This window comes from Bombyx mori, chromosome 2 (assembly GCF_030269925.1).
Source record: "Bombyx mori chromosome 2, ASM3026992v2".
NCBI classification, from domain to species: domain Eukaryota; kingdom Metazoa; phylum Arthropoda; class Insecta; order Lepidoptera; family Bombycidae; genus Bombyx; species Bombyx mori.
In genome coordinates this window covers 2,475,892-2,494,449 of record NC_085108.1, presented here as the reverse complement: position 1 = coordinate 2,494,449, position 18,558 = coordinate 2,475,892, and the positions used below count along the sequence as shown (strand labels likewise).

Sequence of the window (18,558 nt, the reverse complement as noted above, 5' to 3'; positions counted from 1 at the left end):
TTGTTATAACATGAAAATACTACTTAAAGCGTGTTCAACTAACTAAACAAGATGGCGCCATAGTTAATCCATTTTACTACACTATGGCGTTTAGCTGCCTTTGATTTTATAGGCCTCAAATATAGTTTTTCTTTATTAATATTTTTCTATAGTGTATTCTTGGTGAAATTTGTGACTATATTAGTATAATAGTCTTTGAAATTAGAATCATAATAGTGTACAAACTTACAATTTCAATTAATTATAGTCGAATTTCGACTTTTTTTTTTTTTTTTTTTTTTTTTTTTTTTTTTTTATGATTGAAAGTTTACTGGTGGCCCGAAGGCCTTTCCAGTTTCACCAGGACAGGTGGGCGAGCAAAGGCTCAGCCAAGAGGGGTGGGATTTGCTAACAACTGCCCGAGCGCCTCCGAAGGAGACCTAACAACTCAAGAGCAATTGTTTCGCGAATGAATCTACTACCGGATCGGAATCGCGACCCGCTGAGAAGATCCGGCGAGAAACTCAGCGGGCTGATGCATGGGTTAGGTTGCACGTCGACCTCTTTGTCGAGTTCGACGAGTACGGTTACCGGGGTCCCTAAGCCTGCCCCTAGTATTAGAGCTGAAGGCATCTAATGCAAAGGTTATTGGATCTGATGGATCCGTAAGGACGTGTCTAGGGCGTCGACGGTGACTGGCTCCTGCATGATCAGGATTCGGGGAGTAGTCAGCGGCGGCAACGATAAGGCGATTATCATGACGCATAGCCTTATCGAAGTATCGTTCCGACGCTGACTTCATGTATTTCCGAATTGATTCGAGGCCCAGGTCGTCGTGTAGGTCAACGTTCCTCACGAACCACGGAGCCCCGACAGCTAACCTGCAAAAGCGGGATTGTAGGGATTGGAGGGTGTCTATGTGTGTGCGGGCCGCGTGAGCGAACACCACACTCGCGTAAGTCATGACGGGCCTTATGCAAGTTTTGTAAAGTGTCACCTTGTTCCGAAGGGACATTTTACTCCGCTTACAGATCATGGGGTAGAGTCTACCGAGAATAAACGCGGCACGGTCACGGACTGATTTTATATGCGGGCGGAATGTCATCGATGCATCCAGGGTAACGCCCAGGTACTTGACCTTCCTGGCCCAGGGTATGGGTTGTCTAAAGAGAGTAATCGGGGGTGTGAGATTCCTCCTCCTAATCCGGGAGGAAATCCGTGTGGAGCTTCCCCTCTGAAATAGCACCGCAGTACTTTTCGCTGGGTTGATGTCTATGCGCCATTTTCGGAACCACTGTCCTAGGGCTAGGGCTGCGCTCTGAAGCTTCTTCGCGATTAGGGACTTATTTCTACTAGAATAGTAAACAGTCGTGTCGTCGGCGAATAAAGCTAAATGGGTCGGCGGCGACCGGGGAATATCGTTGACGAATAAGCTAAATAGGAGGGGTGAGAGGACAGAGCCTTGCGGGACTCCAGCTGTGAGAGGTCGTGGGGAGGAGCGGGTTCCCTCGACTCGATATCGAAAAGAGCGGTTCGACAAGAAGTCCCGTATGATGAGCACGAGACTATCCGGCACGCCCATGTTGAATAGTTTGAAAATCAAACCATTGTGCCAGATTTTGTCGAACGCTTTTGCGACGTCGAAGAAGAGAGCTCCCGTGTATAACGGTTTTGGTCGATTAAGCCCCACAAGAATGTGCTCCGTGAGGCGGTGCACCTGTTGAACGCATGAGTGATTTGTACGGAATCCGAATTGTTCATCGATAAGAATGCCCTTGGATGAGACGAAGTCTCTGAGGCGTTTGTAGAGCAGACGCTCATACAGTTTGCCTAGAGACATGAGGAGGCTAATCGGGCGGTAGCTCGTCGGATGATTTTTTGGTTTACCGGGTTTATGTATGCCGATAACGTCCGCCGAATTTCGACTACTGCACGACCACTAGTATTAATAAATTCACTTAATAAAATATAACTTAAAAGTTAATAAATTCATAACGGTATTATTATTAAACGGTAGACAGTGGCTTGGCTCTACCCCTGGCATTGCTGACGTCCGTGAGCATAAAAATAAAAATAATTCCGCTAACTTTTCCAACAGCATTCCTAACTTAGTTGGAGACAAAGGATTTTTCACGTTTTTCTCTCGGTACCTACGTTGTTTTTTTGAATTATCACGCTGTTTTGAAACGCGGTCCGCCAGTCACGTTCCTGTTTCATTCGATAAGCACGATACACGTGTATATATCCGACTTCCGTATTCCGTGAGTATAGGGTTGTCGTTTGCTTGAAGTTGTGAATCTAATAATAATGTTTTAATAAATATGTGTGAATATAATAATAATGTTTTTATTGCAAGTAAGCATGACTCATATAAATTGTTAATAAGACTTAGACCTATATTAGTAGTTATATTTACATCACAATGAATTACTGTCGTAACATCCCATGGGAGATGGCACCGCAGCGACCCATGTATACACAGTCCAGCCTGCTTGCGATCATGCTCAGGATACTGTTGGAGCTGGCCCTCACTCTGCTTACCAGAGATGCACACCTCTTACGCATGATAGCGTAAAAACAATCTATGTGCGCGTCTGCAAACATCCCTGATGCGCTACAAAAGCGGAGCAGCACCACCAGCACCCTTAATTATGCTTTTGAAAGAGACAATTGCGCGAAAAGATCAGATTTAGTTTTATTATTATTTGTACTGGTGATAGGACCGCTTGTGAGTCCGCACGGGTAGATAACACCGCCCTGTCTATTTCTGCCGTGAAGCAGTAATGCGTTTCGGTTTGAAGGGTGGGGCAGCCGTTGTAACATACTGAGACCTTAAAACTTGTATCTCAAGGTGGGTGGCGTATTTACGTTGTAGATATATATGGGTTCAAGTAACCACTTAACACCAGGTGGGCTGTGAGCTCGTCCACCCATCTAAGCAATAAAAAAAAAGATCAGAATTAGTGGAGGGAATTTTTTAGGCGCTTCACAATTTACGTGGAGGCGGGAGACGCAGACAATCACCTCCACGGTAACCGTACTCGTCGAACTCGACAAAGAGTCCGACGTGCAATCTATCCTAAACATCAGCCCGTTGAGTTTCTCGGCGGATCTTCTCAGCGGGTCGTGATTCCGATCCGGTAGTAGATTAATTCGCGAAGCATTTACTCTTGAGTTGTTAGGTCTCCCTTGGAGGCACTCGGGTAGCTGTTAGCAAATCCCGCCCCTTCTGGCTGAGCCCTTGCTCGCCCACCTGTCCTTGTGAAACTGGAAAGGCCTCCGGGACACCAGTAAACCCTCAATAAAAAAAAAAAAAAAAAAAAAAAAAAAATAAAAAAAAAAAAAAAAAAAAAAAAAAAAAAAAAAAAAAAAAATAATAATAATAATTAGATACATCTTTTATATATATACACATATATTTACTAGCTTTTGCCCGCGACTTCGTCCGCGTGGAATAGTTACTTTGGCATAACGCTAAATTTTACCCCCCACTTCATTTACGTAGAAAGTGAAAATAATTTTGAATTATATAATGTTAAGGAGCTATTTAAACCCCTATTTTGAAACATTATTTATTGGTGCTACACCTGTATTGATCTTAGAGTGATGTTATATAGCCTATAGCCTTCCTCAATAAATGGGCTATCACGGTGCTTTTAGGTACCACAAGCACCGGTCACCGTCCTTGTCGAATCCGTCGCTTGCGACGAAGGGCTCGACGAGCGAATTAACCCACAGACACAGCCCACTGAGTTTCTCGTGGGATCTTCTCAGTGGGCGCGTTTCCGATCCGGTGGTAGATTCTGCGAAGCACTGCTCTTGCTAGGGCCAGTGTTAGCACCACTCCGGTTTGAGCCCCGTGAGCTCACCTACATGTTAGGGCGAAGCTGATAAGTCTCTCAAGGCTATCAGCATAGTTAGGGAAAGAGGGCTATTTAACACTGAAAGAATTTTTCAAATCGGACCAGTAGTTCCTGAGATTAGCGCGTTCAAACAAACAAACTCTTCAGCTTTATAATATTAGTATAGTTTACTAAGCCGGGTGATGGTCTCGTCGGAGACATGAGTGGTCACTGAGCTATTTGTATTTTATATCATAAAAGCGGAATATATTAACATGTTCGCGTGAAAGGTATAATTCATTGTTCATCACTCACTGGAATTTGGTACTTCGTGATACTTATAATAAGGTGTAATGAACAATGCTTCATAAGCCTATTCAGCCATGACAAGGTTGTAGGGAGAGAAATCAAACAGTTATATCTATCAAATAGTTATATCTATCAAATTTTGTATAACTAGTATTGTAGCTATTGTAGACCACATTAGTTGCTACTTTACCCTCAAGATGCAACCTTGTGTTCTGGTTTTACGGGGTCGGATTGTATTTCAAGAAAACTGAGTTTTCAGCCTTTTGTTAGAGGTTGTACGATTTGACCACCCAAACGGTAACAAGGGGTTACTGGAGTCCATAGACATCACAACGTGATACCGCCACTCACCATGAGACATGAAGCCGAAATCTTGATTTTATAGTCTAATATCCAAGTGCGATGTTGCCAGTTAGTAGTCGCAGTATTTTTAATGAGATACTCAGATGGTACTGTACTGATGGTACTCTCTGGTGATTTCCTTAGTTCCCTCTCCTGACATCCATGAGATGATGAAACGAGGTAACAGTCTTCTGACATTACACAGCCCAGGTGTCATATTGAGTAGCGATATTCGCGCTGTATCAGTGCATTAAAAAAAGTTTTGTTTGGTTAACTTTTAGCTCCTTGGTGATCTCAAAAACAAATACCCATCTTTCTTATTCATTTAAACCAGTCATGCTGTAGAGCAAGAGAATTAGTAAGAAAAAATTGTGTGGATTGAAACTTGTTAGTTGGCAGTGTTGGCACTATATCATTTTCGAAATGGTGTCATTGTTATATTAGGCGGCTCAGTGGACACAGTTCTCGGACAATCTTTTAAATTTTTCGGGCCTCATTCGTTGAACTTTTTTTTTATTTTTTTATTGCTTAGATGGGTGACCGAGTTCACAGCCTACCTGGTGTTTCATGGTAACTGGAGCCATAGACATCTACGACGTAAATGCGCCACCCACCTTGAGATATAAGTTCCAAGGTCTCAACTATAGCTAGAACGGCTGCTCCACACTTCAAACCGAAACGCATTACTGCTTCACGGCAGAAATAGGCAGAGCGGTGGTACTTACCCGCGCGGACTCACAAAAAGTCCTATCACCAGTAAAAGTGAACTTTTGCCGCACGATTAAAAATAAAATCTTTGTGACCACCATCTAATAATAAAACATTGCATTGAGTCGTCTCATACAGTTTATTGTTTCATTTTTATTTTACATAACACATAAAAAAATATTAAATATTCTAACAGAAATTTATTCATGTAAATAACAAAGCTAAAAGAAAACAATAGATCTTCAATAATAAATACCAGGTAAACTACACCCACAGCTGCAGGTTCCAGTGATAACAACGGTCCCTGATGCTGGTATCGTGCCGCTAAACTGGACCGTACCGACCACTGGTACCTGCCCCGCCAGAGCCGAAGACCCGCAAACCGGCAAATCTCCCCCAACTTTCAGTCTGCCGTTGCCAGAGCCCCTAAACGGTGAGAAAATTGGACTCCAATTTTGTTGCAACACTGGATCATAGGTTTGGCAATCTCCGCCACCAACATACCCACCGTAGGGACTATAAATTGGGCCAACGGTGGGAGCTGATGCGGGTGCTAATGTTGGAGCCAAATTAGGTATAAGGTTGTGGTAGCCCAAACCTCCGAAATTTCCGGATCCAAAACCTATATTACCAAATCCCAAGAAGTTGTGTCCTCCGTGATAATACGGGAAATATCCAAAAGTATTCAGTCCAGCGCATACTTCGATGACTGTCTAGAACAACACGATTTAGGTGTTTCAGTAAAAGAGGAAAATCATATGTACATATCTAATGTATAATCACTTAAAACTTATAAGCCAAGTGTCTGTGCGGCAAACATTAATCATCATTAGCTGAAGTCGTCGTAGCCTAAAGGATAAGACGTCCGGTGCATTCGTATGAAGCGATGCACCAGTGTTCGAATCCCGCAGGCGGGTACCAATTTTTCTAATGAAATACGTACTCAACAAATGTTCACGATTGACTTCCACGGTGAAGGAATAACATCGTGTAATAAAAATCAAACCCGCAAAATTATAATTTGCGTAATCACTGGTGGTAGGACATCTTGGGAGTCCGCGCGGGTAGGTACCACCACCCCGCCTATTTCCGCCGTGAAGCAGTAATGCGTTTCGGTTCGAAGGGTGGGGTGGCCGTTGTAACTATACTGATACCTTAGAACTTATATGTCGAGGTGGGTGGCGCATTTACGTTGTAGATGTCTATGGGCTCCAGTAACCACTTAACATCAGGTGGGCTGTGAGCTCGTCCATCCATCTAAGCAATAAAAATATAAATAAAAAAAATCATTCATCATGCCCCTCTCCCAGTCACCTGGGGTCGGCACAACATGTTTTCTCCTTCCATACTCTTCTATCATATACCATTTCTTCGCTCACTCCCCTCTTACCCATATCGTCTTTAACACAATCTATCCATTTCTTCTTAGGTCTACCTCTTCCTCTATATCCTTCCACATTCATAGTTACGGCAAACATTAATACCATTCAAAAAGTTCCCAGTACCGAAATTGTACTTCTTCATTTGGACATCTAATAATCTTTGCGGCTCTTTCACAAAAGTTGACAGAGACATAAAGTTTGAAATCGAATATGACTACAACACCCACTTCGATAAAGCGGTACGACACGAGAACCCTCTCATCGTGGCTGCCGGTAACTACATTCCCGATCCTGCGGACAGAATGGAAAGCAGTCGACGTCGCCCAAAACACATCATCTCGGATTCTCCCGATCCACTAACGGTGCTTCTAGGTACTTCAAGCACCGGTCACCGTTTTCGTCGAACCCGTCGCTTGCGACGAAGGGCTCGACGAGTAAATTAACTCTCAGACACAGCCCACTGAGTTTCTCGCTGGATCTTCCCAGTGGGTCGCGATTCCGATCCGGTGGTAGATTCTGCGAAGCACGACTCTTGCTAGGGTTCTTGTTAGCATCGTCGTCATGTTAGAGCCCCGTGAGCTCATCTACTAGTAACGGTTACGCTGGAATAGCCTCTCTAGGCTACCAGCTTAGGTAGGAAAAAAAAACTACAACACAGCCAACCCAATGATTACTACAACAAAATCAAACCAACCTGAATTGTAATCAACGGAACAAAGGCTCCAAGCATGGTGATAATTCTAAAAAAACTACACTCGATTACTCAAACCAGTGGTCTATATACGATATCGGTAATCAGAAATTTAGTAACGAACTGGGTCTTTAAGTAATCAGATTATTAGAAAACAAGGCAACAGTGGCACTCCTTATCTATATTACAATAAAAACGTGTTGACAGTAATGTTATATAAAGGATGCAAGTTATATTGAATCCGTTATTTGGGATTTTGTTTGAACGAAGTCACAAAAATGTCTCTGAGGTGCGTCGTGTTTTGTATTTCCGCTTTCCTAATACAAGTAAGCTGTGTTTATTATTATTAATTTTATATTAAATTCATTTTTTTTTAACAGTGTATTCTATTATAAGTCGTCTTAAAGTCACATCATTCCGCAGGCGGGTACCAATTTTTTTAATGAAATACGTACTTATCAAATGTTCAAGATTGATTTCCACGGTGAAGGAATAACATCGTGCAATAAAAAAAAATTAAAAAACTATGATTTGCGTAATTACGGGTGTTAGGACGCGTGAGGCAGTAATGCGTTTCGGTTTGAAGGGTGGGAAAGCTGTTGTAACTATACTGAGACCTTAGAACTCATATCTCAAGGTGGATGGCGGCGGCTTTGTCGATGTCTATGGGCTCCAATAACCAGTTAATGCCCGGTGGGCTGTGAACTTGTCCACCAACCTAAGCAATAACAAAAAATAGCACTAGCTGTATGGCCATTTTTCACTTAAAAATGACCTTTGAAAACACATATTAGAGAAGTTTCCGTGTAGCAGAGTTAAATTCTGCTCTGCTAGCGTGTGGTTTGATGGCAATAAAAGGAATTATTCTTTAGAAATCACTCGAGTAATTCTAAACAGCACTGTCTACGAAAAGGCATGTTGAGGGAAATTTTAAATTTGCGTAATTAATGCTGGGACTATGCTGAAAGAGACTTCTACATTATATATCAAGGTGGGTGTCCCACAATCAGGATTCGTGGTCTCCGATGACCACTTATCTCGTCAACCGATCTATGCAAATGCAAGAGCAGGTACCTTTCTATTGTATAAAACACTGACCAATTTTTGCTGAAACAAAAGCTGTTACTTCAGACATCAGCCTCAATTATCTTCGGCTTTCCAAATCATTCTACTTATCTTTTCCCTGTAGCTGTATTGGTGGTATCAATTATACGAACTTGTACAAGTACTTACCATCCATCATCTTAGGTATTTTTAATGAACTATTCGACATGGAAAGATAATGGCAGGTGGATCTACAGTTCATCAACTCATTTAAACAAATAATTTAATGAGATATCCTCCTCCTGGTGTCGATAATCCTCAAAGCGTGTCGTGGCGTGGTCGTGGCCTCATGAGGCTTTTGGAAGAGATTTCGTTCTTCGAGGTTGCTGAAGCCTTATTTGGGTCCGGCTAATTAACCGCCGCCAGACTAACGTTGACTGTTTTATGAAGGAAAAGTCGAACTCTAATTTAACCCTCCTCTTTTTTCATCCGGGCTTTGGACCGGCATTGGCAGAGTTCAATGTTCAGTTTTACTACTAATTATTTTACTTTTCAGACAATATCAAGCCAGTGCGTTGGCTACGGATCTATTTCACCATGCAACGGGAACTTCCCATCTTCTGTCAATCTACCACAACCTGGCATGACCATCTGCTCGGACAACCTGATCATCGAAGGTCCTGTCTGTATCCAGGGAAGAGTTCCATTTTCAGCCACCGTTGCTGTGGAAGGCCAGTTTCCCACCTCTGGCTACGGAAAGGTCACCTACGAATGCGGTAATGACTTCGGCCTCACCAACCTTCCTCTGGGGTATGGTGGACGCGGTGGTAATTGCGGCTGTGGTAGGCAATTTTATTAGTTGTTTGGAAATTTTGATATAACATGTTCAGTGTTGAGACATGAGAAAAAATGTATAAAGAATAAAGTCGAATAATAAAAGTTGTTAATTTGCATTGTTAAATTATTTCATTGTTGAAATTCAACAAAAAAGATACCTTAGTTTTAATCGTATGAGATAATTTAGTGTATGATAAACGAAATATGAATCTTTTTCTTTCCAGAACTGGTTGTGTTTTGATATTTTTTCAAGGCTTTTGGCAATACCGACGAATTGCGTTAAGACAGCTCATTTTCCGAATCGTATTATGGCTATATTCAATGATTTAAATAAAAAAATTGAATTCCACAAGCCAATTAATACCAGACCAACGAAATTGTCGGCATAGCTGCTCGATTGAAGTTTGATTTAACTTTAAAATTTCGCTCTTAACTGTCTTCGGATCATCTCGATCCTCTATCGGTGCTTTTAGGTACCTCAAGTACCGGTCATCGTTCTCGTCGAACCCGTCGCTTGTGACTAAGGGGTCGGCGAGTAAACTAACTTATGAACACAGCTCAACACAACACGGAGCTCTTGACGACGTTGCTAACACTAACCCTAGTAAGACAAGTGCTTTGCAGAATCTACCACGGGATCGAAAACGCGGCCCACTGAGAAGATCCGGCGAGAAACTCAGTGGGCTGTGTCTGTGGGTTAACTTACTTGCCGAGCTCCTGATCGCAAGTGACGGGTTCGACGAGAACGATGACCGAGCTTTTTTACAGTACAACGGCTGCCCACCCTTCAAACCGAAACGCATTACTGCTTCACGACAGAAACAGGCAGGGTGGTAGTACCTACCCGGGCAGATTTACAAGACATCCTACTACCAAGCTTATGATATAAATGCAATTTCTCAGCGGTCTCTGTATTAATCGCAACTTTTATCACAAAAGATTTATGTCTGAGTCTCTAATTCATAACATTTTTGAGAAGCAACAAAACACACTTAGCATAGACATACATAAATAGTTATGTATGTCGGAGAAGCCATAATTATAAACATCATCATCAGACATCGTAGAGGCGAATAGGGTGATCAAGCTAAAAGAAATATTGAGTACAGCAACGTTTGTTTTCTTAGACCAATTTAGAAATCTTCCCTTGACGTTAGCAAATGAAAACGAATGACAGTTCTTAGAACTTAGGCACTGCTCTTCAAGAAGGCTGGTTGGTAAGTGTGTAATGGCGTCTATGCGCCTCCATCGGCTAGGCTCTGTCGTAGCACGAAGTTAGCGGAGTTCCGACAATACCGCAATCGTGCTGCCATCTCTCGGCAATCGTGCTGCCTTTCGTTTAGCTACCAAACTAATGACTGTCTCCAACATTATATTTTATGGGGTTAATGACAAGGGGAAGGTGTTCCATCGAGCGAGTGACATTGCTCTGTAAATTGACGGTCCGAATGTCTTTGTTCGGAACTTGTATATATGTAAGCTTATTTTGACATTGTCGTTAGCGAGATTCAGGCAGCTGTCAAATATCTTGTATTCTATGATAGGTACTGCCACATTTTAATTACCGGTGGTAGGACCTCTTGTGAGCCAGCACGGGTAGGTACCATAACCCTACCTATTTCTGCCCCGGAAGCAGTAATGCCTTTCGGTTTGAAAGGGTGGGGCAGCCGTTGTAAGCTATACTGAGATCTTAGACCACCACCCTGCCTATTTTTGCCGTGAAGCAGTAATGCGTTTCGGTTTGAAGGGTGGGGCAGCCGTTGTAAGTTGTAACTTGAACTTATGTCTCAAGGTAGGTAGCGTATTTACGTTGTAGATGTCTATGGGCTCCAGTAACACCAGGGGGGCTGTGAGCTCGTCCACCCATCTAAGCAATAAAAAAAAATAGAGATTTCCATTTACTTTTGAGTTTGATAATAGCTGCATTTTATGGAAACGTATGTCTTAGATGAACTTAACGGGTTCAAAGATCTCGATTCTGAACGCGGTAAACTCCATTTTCATTAACATCAAATTAGAACAACATTGAATAACTAAAATAATTACACAAATACAAATTTATAATAAGTTCGTTTAATTGAAATAAAACATAAATAAGCGTATTTTTCGGATAGCGTTGTAACCGAAAATCCTGCTAAATCTATGATGTAAAACACAATTGTTTTGTTTAGTCCAAATATAGTTGGAGCTCACACATTGAATGCGCAAAACCAGCGCTAACTTAACACTAAACGTCATAATGCAGCAGCCCAACTCCTCTTCCTCCTTGCGTCGGTTTCCTCATTACTGAGGGTCGTGGTCAGGACCTTGAAACAGTTCGTTTTTTATAATGCACCGCCATCTGTTCCTATCTGCAGCTGAATGCAGAGCATCGTGCACTGTTGTATCAAGGGCTGCACGAATCTGGTCCGTCCAACGGGTCGAGCTCCTGCCTCTTGGTCGCTTGCCCTCGACCTTTCCAGTGACCACCAATTTCTCCCAGTTGTCACTGTCTTTCCTTGCAATGTGGCCAAAGTATTCAAGAATCCTTCGCAGGCAAATGGTGGAGAGTCTAGTCCGGAGTTTGAGCTGAGCTAGGATGGATACATTGGTGGGGCGTGCGGTCCAGGGAATAACCAACAATTTTTTGAAAATTTCTTTAAAATAATGAGCAAAAAATTTTGATATAGCATATTTCTGGTACACTTAAATCACATCGCGGGTACGCTATTTTTGTGTAAACACTTAGCTAAGCTTGTTAATTTAAGTACTACTGTGCTTTTTTGTTGACGATTGACTCTATTTTGGTTAGCGATATATACACTAACATCCATTTTTAATGAAACCATGCAATTAACTTAAATTTTATTCTTGCTTGCTCTACAAAAGTATTACTACTTAGACTTCAATAATATTATCTTTAAATAAATATCTAAAAGCATTAAGGACTAAATCCACTAAAACTTAATATCCACAACCACAAGTGCCACTGATGGTGACTACTCCACCAGCTTTTATATCACCACCAAACTGCACGCTGCCGACCACTGGAACTTGACCGGTGACAGCAGTCGATCCTGCTACAGGTAATTCCCCGGCTACCTTCAAGTCCCCGTTTCCTACTCCGCCGTAGAGGCCACTGATAGCCTGCGCCGGATATCCTTGAAGGTTTTGATTGATGAAGCCCGGTGGTATACCTGTAAAACCGGGTCCGGCGATTCCGCCTGCTAAATTTGCACCGCCTGAAAGAAAAAATACGTTAAAAAGTCATTCCCACACAATATTTTAATTGCAAACGGATCTACGGATACAATATTGTAGTAATTAAATGGATTCTACAAGCTTTTGTCAACAAAAAAACTCACCAATACCGGATCCAATTATTCCGGATCCCCCTAGTCCACCATTAAGGCCCCCACCAGAAAGAGCGTTAGTGTATCCGTGACCCAAACCGTTCGTTAGACCATACCCAAGGCCGTTAACCAAACCAATTGGGTTTATTGGACTTTGCCCGGTAACTTGGCCGAAGACAACCTAAAATTCAAATAAAAAACAAGGTTTGGATACTTTTTATGAATTTTTGGAATGGGACTATTGGAATTTTGGTAGAATTTACGATTCTCTACAAAATTAAATCCAGATATTACATTGGTTTTGGTGTAATGAAAATGAATGTAATGAGTTAGGTGTAACTGTTGTGAGAATTTGCGTTTTTGATTCATCCGCTCCCGCTGTTCTTGCAGCTAAAGTAGACTTTGGAGATAGCATTTTTAGAAACCTTTATTCCTACACAGCTTGGTCAGCTAAGGTCACCTTGAAGGAAACCAAAGGTCCAATCAATCGTCTCTGTAGGTGTACCCAAAGTAAAGTATCCATTGAACAACAAAGCCGTCTAATGTACTTACTTATCCGTGCCCCTGAACAATAATTAATTATAAAATATCATTAGTTAATTAACTTGAATATTTTAAATCTATCGGAATGGCAAAAACACGGAACTTCGAGAGTAATAAAATAGATAAATGCAATTAACTTTTTCACAAAACGTTAATTGACTTCGATAATGCATTACCAAAACGTATGAGTTATTAGAATATTTGAGTCATTATTCTTCGTTATCGAAGTGGAATTTTTTTTTGTACCTTCACGCAGCTATGTTCCATCTGAAAAGCTGTTTAGTCGTAGCAGTGTATCCTTCTAGCAATAGATCTTCTTCCAAAGACGTCAAAGAAGCTTAGTTACCCTGGTTTTACCGGTTTCCATGGGCGACGGTAATCATTTACAATCAGGGCATTGTTCTATCTTGCAAAACTTAAAAAATTGGGATACCTTTGAATTTATTTGAGAATGACTAATGATCTTAAAGCCTTTACACGTACTGTCAGACATTTACAAAATCCCCACGTGTAACGAGTAATTTTATATTGATTTTACTAATGTATTATATTCAAAATTACCACACCGGTCGGATGCACGCCAAAAGCGCTTCGCACTTACAAATGTCACAGTCGATATCAAAACCGGACGATTAATTAATCATTGTCTAGTGTCAATCATGATGAGACGTAGAATCTCATTAAATAGATCTTAGATAATAAAAAGAAAAATACTAACATGAATTGAAAATAAAACCACGAATGGTCTGATAACGGAAGACATGTTGAATGTGAAAGAGGAAACCACACTGATAATTCGCTTAGAATCAATGATACGGTTTTTATATAAAGGTACTATTGATTGCATTATCGTTCGGCTTAAAATTTTATCAGAATTATGTAACCGTATCACGGTATCGATATTAAAACAATAAAATCACAATCGAATCGTCTTTGATTGTGAATGACGAAATAACCTACGTTAAAATTGCATCTATATAAAACTGAGAGATTAATTTTAATGAATGAAGTTTATTTTTAGATTCTAAGGATGTATCTGTGTTTCGTATTGGTTTTGCTGGCGGTTCAGGTAAATATCTATATATTAATACGTGAAGCAAAAACTTTGTATCCCATTTTACGAAAATCGCGTGGACGGAGGAGTATGAAATTTTCCACACTTATAGAGAATATAGAGAAGAAGTGCACAATGCTAAATTTTTTTTTTTTAAATAATGCATAAAAGATACATTAAATCAATAAAGAAAATATTACACACACTACATATCATGTATTTGACGCACACACGCATGCATATACTATTTATTGTCAAACTTTTGTTCTTGACGTCCGTTGTCAAATTGAGAATAGATTAAATATTGTTTGTCTTTGTTAATATTTTTTATAGTGTAGCCTTGGCGAAATTTGTGATTATAGAAGTATAAAATACAATCATAATAGTGTACAAACTTGCAATTCCAATTAATTATAGTCGAAATTCGGACTACTGCGGGACCTCTAGTTATTTTAATTGTACTAACTAAGTAATAGTAACGGTAATGCTAAAGTAAACACATGCTACTAGAAGTATTATCATTTATTCCGTGATAAGACCATGCGAGACAATCATGGAAATACATATGTGACGGTGGCTATCATACAACACAAGATATTTGATTGATGCCTGAATTTCGCTTACAATATTTTTAAGATAAGCTCATCTCATCCGTTTGCACTCTTGGCAGAGTGGTCGTGGTCACCTTTTCGGGTGGTGGTGCGTTTGACCAGACGTCGCCATTCCTTTCCAAGATAAGCTAATCCTCCTCCTCCTCGAGTCGTGTTCCTCATGTCTGAGGGTCGTGACCACCATCACCCATGAGCTTCAATCTTAAGATCTTTTTCCACTTTCCCCTGTCCACGGCGTCATGCAGCGCGCTGTACACTGTACTGTCCAAAGCGGTGCGGATCTGATCGGACCAACGAGTCTGGCTGCGGCCTCTAGATCTGTTGCCTTCAACTTTCCCTGTGATCATAAGTTTTTCCAGGTTATCGCCGTCTTTCCTCGCAATGTGACCAAAATATTCGAGGATCCGCTTCAGACATACAGTAGACAGTCTGATTTTGATGCCCAGTTGCTTCAATATCGACATATATAATATATAATATAGATAGATATATACAAGTTCCGAACAACAACATTTGGACCGTCGGTCTATCTTCCCTTTGTCGTAACCCTCCAAGCGTATATTGTTTGATAACATAGGTTCTTAAAATGAAAAAAGGACCGTGTCTTTTTTAATATCCTTTAATAAAAAGGAGGTTTTTTTGTCATAGTAAAAGATATCCTCTACCATGTTAAGATATAGATCGGTGTTGACTCGTGTCTGAATATTCTCATGTCCTTAACCACAAGAAAAAAATATGGTTCACTAGCCAAGCTGGGAACGAGACAAAACTGCACATTTTGTTTATTCAAAAAGGGACTAAAGTTTTAAAACTAACTAGTTCCAACATTTTTTTTTATTTTTTATTGCTTAGATGGGTGGACGAGCTCACAGCCCACCTGGTGTTAAGTGATTACTGGAGCCCATAGACACCTACCACGTAAATGCGCCACCCACCTTGAGATATAAGTTCTAAGGTTTCAGTATAGTTACAACGGTTACCTCACCCTTCGAACCGAAACGCATTACTGCTTCACAGCGGAAATAGGTGGGGTGGTGGTACCTACCCGTGCGGACTCCCAAGAGGTCCTACCACCAGTGATTACGCAAATTATAATTTTGCGGATTTCATTTTTATTACACGATGTTATTCCTTCACCGTGGAAGTCAATCATGAACATTTGTTGAGTACGTATTTCATTAGAAAAATTGGTACCCGCCTGCGGGATTCGAACACCGGTGCATTGCTACACACGAATGCACCGGACGTCTTATCCTGTAGGCCACGACGACTTCAACATTACATTTGCGTTGTATTATATTGCATTGTATTGCACAATAATATAATGCATTGCATTAAATGTTCAGATTTTAAATAATTTCAAAATCAAATAAAACGATTTGAATACTTTATTGACACGTGACTAAGTTATTGTATCTTAAGTGTAGCTTATTTTGGTCACGAATGATGTCACGTGTTAAGAATTTGCGTTAAGTCGCGTTTTCTTTTCTAAATTGCCATCAAGTTTTCTTCTTCGAGTAAGTAAAAATGTCGTATTGTTTTAAAATTTCACGAGCGGATAGCTTCATAGCTTCGGTCACAAGGCCCAGCACGTTTTTAGGCGTGACGGAGCGAAGTCTGTCGTAATCTAGCACGTTAATTGCGGGACAATTTTTGTACAAAGCCAGTGCGTTTGAGGTTTTTCGAGGCAAGATCGGAATTCTTTGCAGTGCGTATGGCACATGATAAACCTCACAAAGGACCGTTTTTGAATATGACTCATGCCCATAGAAATCTGGACATAGTCGCCTCCCGTTTTGAGCGAAAGAACACAGGTATTTATAAAAATTACTTGAGACCTTAGAACTTATATCTCAAGGTGGGTGGTGCATTTACGTCTATGGGCTCCAGTAACCACTTAACACCAGGTGGGCTGTGAGTTCATCTACCCACCCGGACGTAACTGGAATAGCTTCTTAAGCTACCAAAGAATAGGCAAGGAAAAAAATTGACAGCAGTAGATGCTTTGGAAAAGAATCTTTTAACACATACGTCGGGACCCGGTATCGCCTGCAAAGACTGGTATAGACCCAAAAATTGCACCTTATAATGCAACTGAGTGCTTAGTGTGAGTTTTTTAACGTTCTCGACAGCGTGAAAGTTAACCCAATTTTGTATGCAGTTGGAACAGCGCCCCTAGCGGCAAACGTACGCAAACGATCCCATTCGATACAAATATGAGCTAACTTTTACGCTATCGAGAAAGTTAAAAAACTCGCCTTAAACACAGTGGTCAATAAAAGTCAAAAAAAATTTTTTTTAAGTGAAAACTTCTTTCGAATCGTTGTGATTTCAAACCGGATTCAACGGAAAAAACGACAGGTAAGAGACACAAATACAAAAATGTGTAGGATGAAGCCAGCAAAGAATGAGACAGAAATATACATACAATTTAATACAGCGCCACCTGTGAGATTTTTTAATACTAACGTGTGTATGAAAGCTCTTGTAGTGAATTTTAATTTAGGATTACATATACGTGAAATTAAAATATCAATTCACAGAGGGCGCTACCTTACGATTATTTGCTAATGACAAAATTTTACATATACTTAAGACGTTTAGGATAATTGTATTTTAATTTTGGAAGGTTTCACTTCTACCACGTGTGAATTGCACACATTTTGTTTTTTTTTGTTATTTTACTTAATAATTTGCTCCGTAATCATAATATGTTAACGATAAAATTCGTAATGTTTGCGTAACGTTTATACAGCCGAACGTGACTTATTATGTTAATATTATCAACAATATACGCACCTGCGTTTTAATGTATCTGTATTGTTAATTAATTTAATTTGAAAACTGCAGACACGAGGCGTTAATTGCGTTAGCCGTAATGATAACATTTACAATCTTTCAAAGGTAATAAATAAAAAAAATTGGCCCCTATTATTGCTAATTAGAGGTAAATTGTATGCAATGTATGTAAGCAAAAAAAATATGTAACTGTACTGAGACCTTAGAAGTCATATCTCAAGGTGGGTTACGTCATTTACCTTGTAGATGTCTATGGGCTCTGGTAACCACTTAATGGTGGGCTGTAAGCTCATTCAGCCATGTAAGCAATATTTTTTTTTATGCAAATCTGGCTTATGTCATCGGCCAAACCCTTTCTTTTCAAAGCAATCAAATTCTGTATTTTTTCCAACACAAGAGGTCTTTGAAGTTCCCTACCTCATCATCCACAAACCGTTATCTTCTCTGCTCACTTGTACCAGTAATTTATCCACAAACCCTTAAACTGCCTTATCTTGTTACAGGCAATATCGTGTCAGCGCCACGGTACTTTTTCTCCAGGACATGAAGGGAAATTTGCAAAAGAACGTCTTTCACCTAATTATAGTGGCTTTGGTATTGGCATCGGGGGTCCAGCCTCAGTCATAACTCCTGGATCGGGCTTAGCCGCTGCCAAAGGCGGAGGACTGACCGTCACAAGCGCTTCACCAATAGCACCAACTGGCCTGTCAATATTGTCAGAGAGCTTATCAATTGACGGAGGAGCTGCGGCTGGAGGGAATACCCCGTTTTGCGGAAATGCTGTGCTTTTGAGTGACTTCTCAAATGCGGGATCGGCTGCAGTTAATCACAAACGTTCCAACGGAGCTTTTAGTGCCTCTGAAGGTTTAATATCCAAAAGCTTAGGCTATAAGCCGGGGTTAAGAAATATTGGAATCAAAGGGCAATAGAATTAGTGGATATTTTAAGTTACTTTAGTTGAATAATATTTATGTATTTATTTCAATAAAAACAAAACTGTTTGGAGCAGAGAATTAAGACATTTATTTTTTGACTGTCTTTTGTTGTTGATTTTTTTGTTGTCTGTTTAGTAGACACGGGTAAAA

General features: G+C 40.5%; 3 protein-coding genes across 3 annotated transcripts; 2 read left to right on the top strand and 1 right to left on the bottom strand.

Annotated features, from left to right (window-relative positions):
* Window positions 1–7,506: 7,506 nt before the first annotated feature.
* Window positions 7,507–9,250, top strand: LOC101740523 (chorion class B protein M2410-like). Its single transcript, XM_021352910.3, has 2 exons — window positions 7,507–7,579; window positions 8,854–9,250. Exons 1-2 carry the CDS (start codon window positions 7,532–7,534, stop codon window positions 9,154–9,156), a joined length of 351 nt encoding a protein of 116 aa, XP_021208585.1. The 5' UTR covers window positions 7,507–7,531; the 3' UTR covers window positions 9,157–9,250.
* A 1,939-nt stretch (window positions 9,251–11,189) lies between these two features.
* LOC101740390 (chorion class A proteins Ld9) lies at window positions 11,190–13,855 on the bottom strand. The gene is made up of 3 exons (XM_004933591.5): window positions 13,728–13,855; window positions 12,479–12,647; window positions 11,190–12,355 (listed from the first exon to the last, which is right to left on the bottom strand). The coding sequence occupies exons 1-3, from the start codon at window positions 13,770–13,772 to the stop codon at window positions 12,078–12,080; spliced, it is 492 nt and encodes a 163-aa protein (XP_004933648.3). The 5' UTR covers window positions 13,773–13,855; the 3' UTR covers window positions 11,190–12,077.
* Window positions 13,856–13,953: 98 nt separating this feature from the next.
* On the top strand, window positions 13,954–18,486 carry LOC101740257 (chorion class B protein Ld34). Its single transcript, XM_062673304.1, has 2 exons — window positions 13,954–14,078; window positions 17,977–18,486. Exons 1-2 carry the CDS (start codon window positions 14,040–14,042, stop codon window positions 18,400–18,402), a joined length of 465 nt encoding a protein of 154 aa, XP_062529288.1. The 5' UTR covers window positions 13,954–14,039; the 3' UTR covers window positions 18,403–18,486.
* Window positions 18,487–18,558: the final 72 nt, after the last annotated feature.

Excerpts from the sequence above, each read along its gene's own strand:
- LOC101740523 (XM_021352910.3), top strand. The coding sequence starts at position 7,532 with ATGTCTCTGAGGTGCGTCGTGTTTTGTATTTCCGCTTTCCTAATACAA. Across the intron at positions 7,580-8,853 it reads TTTCCGCTTTCCTAATACAA|ACAATATCAAGCCAGTGCGT; the intron begins GTAAGCTGTGTT and ends TTTACTTTTCAG.
- LOC101740390 (XM_004933591.5), bottom strand. The coding sequence starts at position 13,772 with ATGTCTTCCGTTATCAGACCATTCGTGGTTTTATTTTCAATTCAT. Across the intron at positions 12,648-13,727 it reads TGGTTTTATTTTCAATTCAT|GTTGTCTTCGGCCAAGTTAC; the intron begins GTTAGTATTTTT and ends TTTGAATTTTAG. Across the intron at positions 12,356-12,478 it reads AATAATTGGATCCGGTATTG|GCGGTGCAAATTTAGCAGGC; the intron begins GTGAGTTTTTTT and ends TTTTTCTTTCAG.
- LOC101740257 (XM_062673304.1), top strand. The coding sequence starts at position 14,040 with ATGTATCTGTGTTTCGTATTGGTTTTGCTGGCGGTTCAG. Across the intron at positions 14,079-17,976 it reads TGGTTTTGCTGGCGGTTCAG|GCAATATCGTGTCAGCGCCA; the intron begins GTAAATATCTAT and ends ATCTTGTTACAG.